This window comes from Stegostoma tigrinum, chromosome 6 (genome assembly GCF_030684315.1).
Source record: "Stegostoma tigrinum isolate sSteTig4 chromosome 6, sSteTig4.hap1, whole genome shotgun sequence".
Classification (NCBI taxonomy): domain Eukaryota; kingdom Metazoa; phylum Chordata; class Chondrichthyes; order Orectolobiformes; family Stegostomatidae; genus Stegostoma; species Stegostoma tigrinum.
In genome coordinates, this window is record NC_081359.1 from 2,176,079 (window position 1) to 2,188,700 (window position 12,622).

The 12,622-nt window shown below is 43.1% G+C and overlaps 1 protein-coding gene across 1 annotated transcript in view; it reads right to left on the minus strand.

Annotated features, from left to right (window-relative positions):
• LOC125453436 (uncharacterized) overlaps window positions 1–12,622 on the minus strand; it is a 221,303-nt gene that overhangs the window by 89,407 nt on the left and 119,274 nt on the right. Inside the window, exons 24-27 of the mRNA XM_048533047.2 lie at window positions 11,139–11,293; window positions 6,707–6,852; window positions 3,754–3,879; window positions 60–221 (exon numbers count right to left, since the gene is read on the minus strand). Of these exons, the coding sequence (XP_048389004.2) occupies window positions 60–221; window positions 3,754–3,879; window positions 6,707–6,852; window positions 11,139–11,293 (589 nt within the window). The remainder of the gene's footprint in view (window positions 1–59; window positions 222–3,753; window positions 3,880–6,706; window positions 6,853–11,138; window positions 11,294–12,622) is intronic.

The following is a 12,622-nucleotide window of genomic DNA, read 5'->3' on the forward strand; positions in this document are numbered from 1 at the left end:
TGGCAGTGTTTCTGATTACATGAAAGATACCGTATAAATATGAGTCAATCTTGTTGTACCGTATAATGACTGGATTCTTTTCACATCATCACTTGCAAGCGTGTACCCGTGTGTATCAGCATAGTTATATTTGTGATACATCAAAGCATTTTTATCCTCAGAATGATTGAGCCCCAGACAGTGTCCAATTTCATGGGCAGCAACAATCAACAAGTTGGATCCTAAAAAATATTAAAACATTATGTAAAACATCGTTATTGGGCAAAATGTTCATTATTTATTTGCATGATTTCTTTTGTCAATCATGAATGAAATTGATTTTAAAATGACAGGTTAAGAAATATACAGTAAAGATACCTTAATCCTTTACTTTTCACCAATAAGTTTCCTATAGGTCACAATTAATATTGTTTCAAAGTTAACTCGTTTCCAATGAACCAGAAACTGAGCAGAGAGGTGAAGGCAACAGACCGCTGTTTTAATCTACATTTAGTAGAGCTCACAAATCAGCCAATACACAATAATGTAAATTTCAAAATGCCAAACTTCTGAAACAGAGTCCAGAACATTTCTCCCTGAACCTCCTGTTTCCTGCCACAATATCAATACAGTGTTAGGTACCTTGGGTTTTCCCCTTTTTGTGACATGTTCCTTTACTCCCAAATTTGTCTTTGAGTGGAGTCCACTCCTGTCAGTGTTAGGTGATGGGATGTTGTTTTCTTGAGTGGCCACATTGGGTTATTCTGTCCAGGATTGTTGGCTGTTCATTTTTGATCCAGGAGACTGGGTATTTAAAGAACTATTTTGTCAAATCAATCCTGGAGTTGACAATGCTCAAATGCAATGGTCTAGGGACAGGATCTAGTATATGTGAATTTATTTGATTCCAGTTTTCTGAGAAATAGACAAATATATGAAGAATTTCTGGGATGGTCACAAGTTGCAAATGGAAATCCTCCCTTCGGTTCAGAAATTGATCTTTTCACTTTTGCATTTTTGGGCTTCCAATACCTTGGTACTCGATCGATGCTCATCACCAATCAAACAGGTCAATGATCTGTCTGGGAAGCATCAGTACTCACATGAATTGCGTAATACAGATATCACTTTAGTCTTTGTCTTGAACAACAATATAATTCAAGAGGTGCCTGTGTTTTGATGTTGAATCTTTTTGAATGAATTTGTTGTTCTGCCTGAAGAGGGTTTTTATGATAATGCCAAACACATTTTTGTCAGCAGGAGGACAATGTTTGCATTGGCCTCTCTCTCACTACGCCCTTCTCGATTGTTCCATTTCATGTATTAAATCATGGCTAACTCTAACACAAAATCTTTGAGAAGAATGCTTTTCTCCCCCCCTTTGTTTGAGATGGCAATGAGGACTACATCAAAATTAGAATGGAGCTTCTTCAAAATGTCTTCATCTGAGCCATTGGTCAGGTGGTCAGCACTAGTTACGGTCGTATATTGGTTAGGGTTCTATGTGCAGATGACGTGCCATGAGCCTTTCATTCGTACAATTAGAGATTTCTGGTTGTGTACGTTATATCCTGCAGAACAAACTCCCTGGTCATAAAGATTGCACTCATTTCCTTTGCCATTCTGTGAGTATACATATCCCCAAGTTGTTCTTTCAGTTGCTCCTCCCAGGAAGAGTGATGATGTGAATTTAGAACCCTGTAACTCATTTGGTACAATTTCAGTTCTTCCTGAATAATCACACAAGAGATTATCCATGAGATTTCAACTTGGAAAACTAAGAACCATCTTTCTTTGACCACAAAGATGGTAACCCCAATGATGTGGTTCCATGGTCAGTATAAATTGGGGTAGCTTTTTACTGGTGCACCCTTTCTATATCCCTCCCCATTTAAGGTAAGCAAAAGTATTCCGAAGAGAACAGCCACTGTGATTCCCCAGCCCTAACACAGGTGGCAATGGCCCATATACAAATGTTACTCTTATGCAGATTCTCAACTCATCTCTCCCACTCTCACTGATCAGGTTCTGTCACTGATACTCCATTGCATCAGGGTATCATCGATGGTCTCTGGCTGAAGATCACATGAAACCAAATTTAATGTGACGACCTTGGGACACACTCAGTGGCCACACACTTTGACAGGATGTTGATCAGATTTCAATGACATGTCTAACCGATGACAATGACCCTGTTGTCGTTCTAAACTTCCTCAACATTCAGGCAGTGCTCACTGGCAAAACAGGTGTAGGGTGACCATATGATTTACCCGTTCCATTATGGTAATGCAGCACCTCAAAAAAAATCATCCATCATGGACCAGATTCTTGAGCAGTCAAAGATTTTAATTCAAGCTCTTCCTTTTCTTTTCTTCCATTTTGCTACTGGTGTTGAAAGGGGAATAAAGTATATAGAAATATCCCCGTAACCCTGATTTGGATTTCTCCCCTCAATTTTACAATTTGTATCAGAGCTGTACTGGGGACAAGATATTAATCCAAACAATCTGATCTAGTCGCTGGAACTGTGCTAATTGTAAGGTCTTTGCCATATCTCGTTTTTAGCTAACGTTGAAGTTTTGACAGTACTGATGTTTTGGTCTTTTGCCAATTGTTCTTCATTAGAAGATATGGTTTCTTTCAGATTCTCTTCCAAATTGGTAGTGAGATTGGTTCATGTTCAGAACTTGGATTATTGTTTACTAAGTGTTTTAGATCTGATAGTTTCTCAATTTTTAACCACATTAGCTTTTTAATGGCATTTATCCATTCTTTCCTGATTTCTGAAGGCAGAACTGGTGTGACCTCCCACTTTGTTGTGACATAACAGTACAAGATACAATTGACCAGATGATGTTGACCAGTAGTTGCACCAATAATGGTATATTTCAGAATGAAGCAGGGATATCTGCCACCTGTCAGGCTATTCACCACTAGAGAAAACTGGAAAAATTGCAAAGGAATCTATTAAAAGTTAATTTTCTTTCTCACCTACTTCCTGTTAGAAATTCTCTCGGTGTCCAGAAATATATTCTTTAATAAGCTCCAACATTTCTTGTTCCTCTGTGCCAGCCCTTGTTCTCCCCCATTTATGCTTGCCTTGTCCAGAGCCATTCCTTTGTCTTAAGGCCAATTCTGCCATGATTCACACCAGACAAACTGCTAGCATCACAACTATTCTAGTGGTTGTTAACTATTCCAGACTGAGGACATTTATGCAAATGCATTATGCAAGAACAATCACCCACATTAATTGCTGAAGCAAATTCTTACCTGGGTGTGTCAGCGCTGAACTTCCTGGATCTGCCGCACACTGGAACAACATACTGAAACTTCATACCCAGTACTTTAATCTAAGTTTCTGCCACAATATATTTATTATAAACTCACATTTTCTCTGAATTCATTAGCCCAGTAATTGTGCAAATGGGGACAAATTATAGAATATGCATCTCTACTGCAGAATCTGACCATTAGAGGCATGGACTGTGAAATATGACCTCCTGGTAGATAAAAGATTCCGTGATAAGGAATCCAGATGCCATTTCCAGCCCTTATAATCTTAGTTTACTTTGTGAGAAAGGAAGATTATTACTTATGCATAATTCCACAAGAGGTTGCAATGTGTCACCATTTAAAGTTCTGAACCAAATTCACTCCTGCAGCAAATGATCTGTTCCTGACAAAACTCAAAAGTGCAGAAGCAGCAGTAGTGGGTGTTTGCCATTAGCAACTGAACTCATTGAGCTTCAAGGGATGATGAAAAACATTTACCATTACTCCCTGTTACCCAGGTTTCATCCTCATCAAAATGAGCATCACCTCCAAGGCCTGGTCCAGGGGGAAAGGCATGAGCCAGAATATGACCATGCCCATCAAATGGAAAATCATCACCATGATCTAGAAAGTAATATTAAACAAATCTGTCAGGAAATATTCATTGGTGGCTACAGATAAAAATATGATATTTATTGAATACATTGAGTTTAAGTTCACAGCAGTTGAGCTGGGATTTGAGTTCATGGTGTAAATTTTACCCCAGGGCTTCCTTTAACCTTGGAAATGAATACAAACTTCCCTCTATTTGGCCGACACATTCCTTTTCGCAGCTATCAGGCTGTCAATTGGCTTGTGGAGTGAATTCCACATCCCCACCCCTGAGCACCAAACCGTCATCTCCCAAACCATCCACAACCTCATCATCTCAGGTGAACACCTACCCACAGCCTCCAACCTCATTGTTCCCCAACCACACACGGCCCGCTTCTATCTCCTTCCCAAAATCCACAAACCTGACTGCCCTGGTCGACCTATTGTCTCCGACTGCTCCTGCCCCACCTATCTGGACTCCATTTTCTCCTGCTTGGTCCAGGAACTCCCTAACTAAGTCCATGACACCACCCATGCCCTCCAGCTCCTCCAGAACTTACAATTCCCTGGTCCCCAACACCTCATTTTCACCATGGACGTCCAGTCCCTATATACCTGCATTCCCCATGCAGATGGTCTAAACGCCCTCCGCTTCTTCCTGTCCCACAGACCCGACCAGTCCCCCCCCACCGACACCATCATCCGCCTAGCCGAACTCATCCTCACCCTCAACAACTTCTCTTTCGATTCATCCCACTTCCTACAGACAAAGGGGGTGGCCATGGGCACCCGCATGGGCCCAAGCTATGCCTGCCTCTTTGTAGGTTACGTGGAACAGTCCCTCTTCCGCACTTACACAGGCCCCAAACGCCACCTCTTTCTCCGTTACATTGATGACTGTATCGGCGCTGCCTCTTGCTCCCAAGATGAACTCGAACATCTACTTCACCAATACCTTCCACCCCAACCTCAAGTTCACCTGGACCATCTCTAACACATCCCTCACCTTCCTGGGCCTTTCTGTCTCCATCTCAGGCAACCACCTACAAACTGATGTCCATTTCAAGCCCACTGACTCCCACAGCTACATAGAATACACCTCCTCCCACACACCATCCTGCAAAAATTCCATCCCATATTCCCAATTCCTTCGCCTCCGCCGCATCTGCTCCCAGGATGAGGCATTCCACTCCCATACCTCCCAGATGTCCACGTTCTTCAAGGACCGCAACATCCCCCCTGCAGTGGTCGAGAGCGCCCTCGACTGTGTCGCCTGCATTTCCCTCACACCCCGCCCTCGCAATAATGCCAAAAGAGAATCTCCCTGGTCCTCACATACCGCCCCACCAACCTAGGGATACAACGCATCATCCTCCGACACCTCCACCATCTACAATCCGACCCCACCATGAAAGACATTTTTCCATCCCCACCCTCGTCTGCCTTCCAGAGAGGTCACTCTCTCCACGACTCTCTTGTCCGCTCCACATTCCCCTCCAACCCCACCACACCCAGCACCTCCCCCTGCAACCGCAGGAAGTGCTACACTTGCCCCCACACCTCCTCCCTCACCCCCATCCCAGGCCCCAAGATGACTTTCCACATCAATCAGATGTTCACCTGCACATCTGCCAGTGTGGTATACTGCATCCACTGTACACAGTGTGGCTCCCTCTACATTGGGGAAACCAAGTGGAGGCTTGGGGACCGCTTTGCAGAACACCTATGCTCGGTTAGCAGTAAACAACTGCACCTCCCAGTCTCAAATCATTTCAACTCCTCCTCTCATTTCTCAGACGACATGTCCATCATGGGTGTCCTGCAGTGCTATAATGATGCCACCCAAAGGTTGCAGGAACAGCAACTCATATTCCGCTTGGGAACCCTGCAGCCCAATAGTATCAATGTGGACTTCACCAGCTTCCAAATCTCCCTTCCCCCCACTGCATCGCAAAACCAGCCCAGCTCGTCCCCGCCTCCCTAAACTGTTCTTCCTCTTACCTATCCCCTCTTCCCACCTCAAGCCGCACCTCCATTTCCTACCTACTAACCTCATCCCACCCCCCGACCTGTCCATCCTCCCCGGACGGACCTAGCCCCTCCCTACCTCCCCACCTATACTCTCCTCTCCACCTATCTTCTCCTCTATCCATCTTCAGTCCGCCTCCTCCTCTCTGCCTATTTATTTCAGAATCCTCTCTCCATCCCCCTTTTCTGATGAAGGGTCTAGGCCCGAAACATCAGCTTTTGTGCTTCTAAGATGCTGCTTGGCCTGCGGTGTTCATCCAGCCCCACACTTTGTTATCTTGGATTCTCCAGCATCTGCAGTTCCCATTATCTCCTTCCAAGAGAAAGCCTGGTCTTCTACAATGTCTGGCAAATTAGGTAGCCTGTGGTTGGAAGCGGGGACTGCTGCTCAATCTGCAACTGTCCTGAGAAAGGCTTTTAACGCAAAGGAATTTGGACAGTGAGGTGAATCCCTTGTTTCACACGGACCAAGCATTGAGGCCCTGATGCAAACAGGGACTGACAGGTTAAAGAGCATGATTCCTGGCTGGGAAGGAAAGGGATGTAGGTAGCAAGGCAGAAGCACCCACTGCCCAAACCCAGCCAGGAGACAATGGAAGCAAACACAGTGTCTGGAGGCACAATCCCGGTGCTGTTGGAGGGAGTACTTAAGGAATCATTCATTGCCTACTTAATGTTCCAATTTGCTCAGGCCTCTCACAACTCCCTGCTGCTGGAGAACTTGCAGAGGGGGTGTTTGGCGAGGACTGTTAAGGTACAGACCACTGCATGATGTCTAATGGCATCAGTTCCATGTATTAAAGTGTGTAATTTTATTGTTTGAGCATACCTCGAGCAGCAAAGGTAATTTCAATATCTGCTACGGATGTAGTTTTTGTAAAAGACAATGCAGTGACGTTACTCCAAAGTTCAAAAGCTCGTCGCAAAACTTCATCCACAACTTTCTGTGGTAAGTCAGTTGTATACTCCTGTACCCTGTATAAAGTCAAAATCAATACATCGCTGTTCTTAAACACTTTGGGGTGAAATAACTGCACATAGGCCAATATCCTATCACCAAGTCATCCATTAATTACACATGCACAGTACTGGGGCTCTGACCACTTAGCTCAGAGCAAACCCCTAGAATGAGGAGACTCTTAATCTCCTGATTTTTCTTCTTATTTCCTTTTATTCCCCCGCATTACTACTGCACCCAAATGGGGCCCAGCACTGCTGTTTCGATTTTCCCCACTTCACCTGTGGTTGTGTGTGTAGCGACTCAGTAAAAGGACACAATTGTGCAAGAATCTTATTCTGTATTTTCCACCACCAGGAAAACAGCATGTGGCGAGAGAAACATTAGCGAGCATAGCCAGTTAAGGGCAATGCTTATGTGAAGAAAGTGAAGGGGGATGTCAGGGGCCAAATCAAATTAAATCCCCAGTTTATATCTGTCAGCCAGGGCTCCCTAATTGGCCCAGTTTGACAACCCCAGTCAAAGATTGTATAGTCAATGCGATCCACATAGCCTTTGTTCCAATCGCTACGACAGATAATAACTGTGATCACATGCAGTTGTTTCTGAGATCAGTTATTGCCGTTCACAAAACAGCTCACCACAATTTTTTTTTAAAAATTCAGTCAGGACTGTGATCTTTGCTGGCTGTGTCAGTATTAATTATCTTTTCCTATCTGCCCTGACAAAGTGGGTGGTGAATTGCTTTCTTGTACCACTGCAGTGTATGTGACGCAGGAACTCCCACAGTGTCATTGTGAAGAGAGTTTCAAGGTTGTGCTCCAGCTACACTGAAGGAGCAACGATACAGAACCAGGGATCACAGTATGACCATTCAGGGTAGACCATTTAGGATAGAGCTGAGGAGACATTTCTTCACCCAAAGAGCAGAGACCCTGTGGTATTCATTACCACAGGAAATAGTTGATTCCAAAACATTGAATGTCTTCAAGGTGCGGCTACGTAAAGTGCTTGGGACAAATGGGATCAAAGGTTACAGGGAGAAAGCTGGATTAGACTGTGTTGAGCTGGACGATCAGCCTTGATGGTGAAGAATGGCAGAGTAGGCTGAATGGGCTCCCCCTGCTCCTATGTTTCTATATTCGGGCTCCTTGATGTTACACTCAGGCACATGTCAAGAGCTGTCACTATCACAGTCTCACACTCATTAGTCCAGTTGTGAAGAAATACACTTATTTTCTCTTCTGATATTAGTTGAGAATGGTGCTCATCTTGATTGTGAACATGTACTGTTCCACATGCATCCCATTTATAATGCCCTGTACTTGGGGAAAACCTCCAAAACAGTAGCTGGCATGTGCAATGGTCAGCTATGAAAATGACAGATACCTTCAGCTATTACTGAGAAACAACAGCAGCAAAAGCAAATGTCTGGACAATCGTCACCTGACAACCACTGGTAGAACTGTCTGCGTCCTACGGGTTTTAGAGCATATGGCCATAGGAAATAGGAGACGGCTGTTCAACGCTTGAGGCTTCTCTGCCGTCCAATAGGATCATGGTTGATCCTTTAACGAAGATCTGTAGCTTGGGTTGGGATTGGAGTTGTTGGTTGGTTTGCCGAGCTGACTGGTTTTCATGCAAATGTTTTGTCTCCTTTCTCGGTGAAATAGTCAGTGCTGTGTCGCCTCTGTTGGAGTGCTGTTGTTCTGACCCGCTCGGGATGTATATTGCCTGGCCTGCCATGGTGGGTGGTCTTGTTTCCGGTTTTATATCGTACTAGTATGTAGATGGGGCCTATTTCAAAATGTTCATTAATTTCATCAGTCGTTGAAAAACAGGCCTCCAAGGATTCTTGTGCTTGTCTTTGTCCTAATACTGTAACTTTGTCCCAGTCAGATTGATTTCTTTCTATGTCAGTGCGTATTGAAATGAGGGAGAGTTAGTCATGCCATTTTGCTGCGAGTTGGAGTTCATGTATCCTGGTGGTGAGCTTCCTGCCCTTCTGTCCTATGCAGTGTTTCTCACAGTTGCTGCATGGTATTTAATATATCATTTTTGTTTTGCTCAATGTGGGTATAGGGTCTTTCGTCTTTGAGAATAACTGGTGAAGTGTGGCTGTTTGTGTGCTATCCTTATTCCATGAGATTGTAGGAGTCTTGTTAGTTCAGATATGTTTCTGACATACAGTGTCTTCTTGGCTGTTGTTTGTTTGCTAGGCATTCGCAGACAAAGCTGTTAGGATAATCATTGTTAACAAAGACTCTGTATAGGTGTTCCTCTTCGTTTTTGCACAGCTCCAGGATGTTGCAGTGAGTTTAAACAGGCCTTGACACAGGTCTATTTGTGGATATTGGGATGGTTACTTTTGTAATTCAGGATTTGGTCTCTGTGTGTGTAGCCTTTCTGTGTACGCTGGTAAGGAATTCCACATTGTTCGTTTTCTTTCCACCATTATGTCTAGAAACAGGAGTTGATTATTGTTCTCTTCTTCCCTGGTGAACTTGATCCTGGTGAATGTAGAATACTCTGTTAATAAAGTGTTGTGTTCCTTCTAACTTTGCTTGTTTAATGATCATGAAGGCATCGTCCACGTCTCTAAACCATAGTTTAGCTTGGATCTGGGGGAGGGCTGTGAGTTCCAGTCTTTGCATAACAGGTTCTACTATGAGCGCCTAGATGGGTGAACCCATGGGTGTTCCATTAATCTGTTCATATACCGGGCTTGAAGACACAGTGTGTGGTAAGGTGTATGTTTAGCAGCTTGCTGATGGTTTCAATGGAGGTTTATGTTTTTGGATTGTCCAGTAATGTGGCCTGTGTCTCCTTTGCTAGTGTCATGTTGGTAGGAAGTGGATAGTGCTGTAATGTCAAAGGACACCATCATTTCCTCCTTGTCGATTTTTATGTTCCTGGTGTTGTCCAGAAATTCCTATGCATGATTGATTCAGCATTCCTCATGTCCACTTACTTGCATTTTCCCCGTAACCCCTGATTCCCCTAATAAGGTGTGGCTTCTTGAATTTGTACATTTCTGTCACAGCCTCAGACAAGGATGATGGCTGGCCCATGCAGATCTTAAGTGTCATTATCTTAGGCTCAGGGGAGCTGCAACAGATCCTTCCAGATTCAGCAGCAAGAATGAACCATTGATTAAATGGATGTCGTTGTAGTTGTGGACATTTGAGATATCATTATCACTCCCAGATTGGGGATCAGGTGTAGTCTTTACAAATCAACATCCACCCTTAAAGTCCCAACACTGACAACGTGTCCCAAGGGATTTTCTCCACCTTCTGTCAAGCAGACTGCCTTTTAGAAGTTGTAATCATAACTAAATGCAAGCATAATCCAACAGCAAGATCATTCTGATGCGCTGGTTCCTTTGTAGCACTGGTTATCTAATATAGGCTCAGATTTCCACCATGCTTGAGAGAGTGGAATTCCTGAAAAGCCAGGACTCCCATTCTCACTTGCAAACATTATTTCAGACTTTCACAGTGACAGGTTTTGGGGAGGCTTGGAGAAATGGCTGGTCATTTACGTGGTCAACTGTCTCCATTTGAATTCCATTTTGAAACCCCCAGTGTCTAGAACATGGAATGCACAGATTAGAGCGGGCCAGTTCCAGTGAGTTTATTTTGTATAAACAGGGTATCCTGTTGAAGAGCTGAGATGCGGTGGGTATGGTACTGTTGCATTTTGAGGTAATGATTGGATGGGAGGTTGTAGATATATGATGCCCTTAGTAGGTCAGATGCTGTTGTGAAGGGTTTTGTTGCCCTTTGGGATTTTGAAACATAGACAAAACATGGAAACTTATTCAGACTAAATAGCTAAAGAACTATCATTAGAAATAAACCAATTTCAATGTTAATAACAGAAAGCAATAATATCAATATAAAACTGTCACACCACTGTCAAAGCTCTATTAAATAGCTTAGCTGATTGCAGTTTTAGCAACTTAATGTTACCCAAAAAAAAGAAATTTGCAACTTGCTATAAGACTTTGGAGAACTATTTTTCTATCACCTGCCAAGCAAATTGACCAAAATCTGAACAACTCTAAAACAGTTCAGTGGCTCTGTTTGTACTGAGGAATTGGTTATTTGATATCATTTTCTGGATTATGAAAAGGCTGATTAAGCTGTATTCAATCAATCTTTCCAACCGAGATGAATGGAAATTGAATTAATATAATAACTAAATAATGGCTAAATGATGCATTCAATTGAGATAGTTCCTGTAAGGCTATATGATGTTACTGAATGAACAGGGCGTGACACTTCAGCAAAATCTTTACCTGTAGGTGATGTTATGCTTTTGAAATATGTGTTGATGTGGAATCACTTTGATGTGTTTGGTGGCCGTAACACCACATCGAGGGCCTTCATGTAAGTCCATTGTCCCATTGACCAGGTTTCGAGTTATTTTAAGATGATGCATTTTGTGTATTTCCTACATGTAAGAGAAATGTTAATTGCGAATGATGTTAATTCATTCCCATTCAGAACTCAAGTTCCTTTACAAAAGAGAAGCTATTTGTGACTTTTGAAAGGGAGTTTTTGGAGATTTAATATTGTTAGTGGATCATTTCAAATGAATGTTCATGAACTACTTTCCATTAAAGGAGAACCTACTTGCCTCATTGTTACATCATCTAATTAAATGGATATGATTGTTTTAATATTATTTTGTTTGTTCCTGGGATGGGGTGTCACTGGCTTGGCCAGTGTTCACTGCCCATTCTGAATTGGTTGAGAAGCTGGTAGTGAGCTGTCTTCCTGAGCTGGTGCAGTCCTTGGGGTGTAGGAATACCACAATTCTGCCAGGAAAGAGGTCCAGTATTTTGACCTAAGGAAGGTAAAGCAGCTGCAACATATTTTGAAGTCATGCTGATGTGTAACTTAGATGGGAAGATACAGGGGGTCGTGTTCACATGTATCTGTTGCTCTTATCCTTCTGAGTGGTAAAGGCCACAGATTTAAAAGGACTTGTCCTAGTAGTTTTGGTAAGGTACTGCAGTGTATTTTGCAATGGTGCACATAATTATCACTGTGTTGGTAATGAATTGAGCGAGTGTTGAAGGTGCTTTGTCCTGGTCAGTGCCAAGTTTCTTGAGTATTGTTGGAAATGCATAGATCCAGGCAAGTAGGGAGTATTTTGTCACACTCCTGACTTTTAAATGTGCTGGGAAACCCCTGCTGTTGAGGATGGTGATATTTGTGGATCCACCAACTCCTGCTAGTTGTTTAATTGCTCACCACCATTCGCAACTGGCTGTGAGAGGGTTAACAGAATCTAGATTCGATCCATTGGTGTGGGATTGGCAGCTCTATCTATTGTAGGCTGCTTTCACTCTTTGCCTGCATCCTGTGCTGCTGTGTTGCAGCCTCACCGGGTTGACACCTCATTTCTAGGTCTGCCCTTTTGTTGTTTTTGACATGCCTTCCTCTGCTGTTCATTTCTGAGATGTTAACCATGTTAATATTGCCATTGAAGCAATTTGTTTTCAAAGCCTTTCAGGCAGGGTAACTCTAATCTGTGAGTAGTAGTCTCTGAGTATAAACTTCAAATACCCCGAACTTCCTTAGAGATAGGTTGCACTGTCAGTAGCTACATCTGCAGTCCTCCCAAGAGATATGAGGCCTCACATCTGCTTATCCTGTATGGACATAAACATACTGATTTCTGCTGTACACAGTCCAATCAGCTGCTTGATGCCAGCCTTAAAATTGGAATAACAAGTGCCCTAACAGTACCTTTCGCATTCCATGTTTGGAAAAA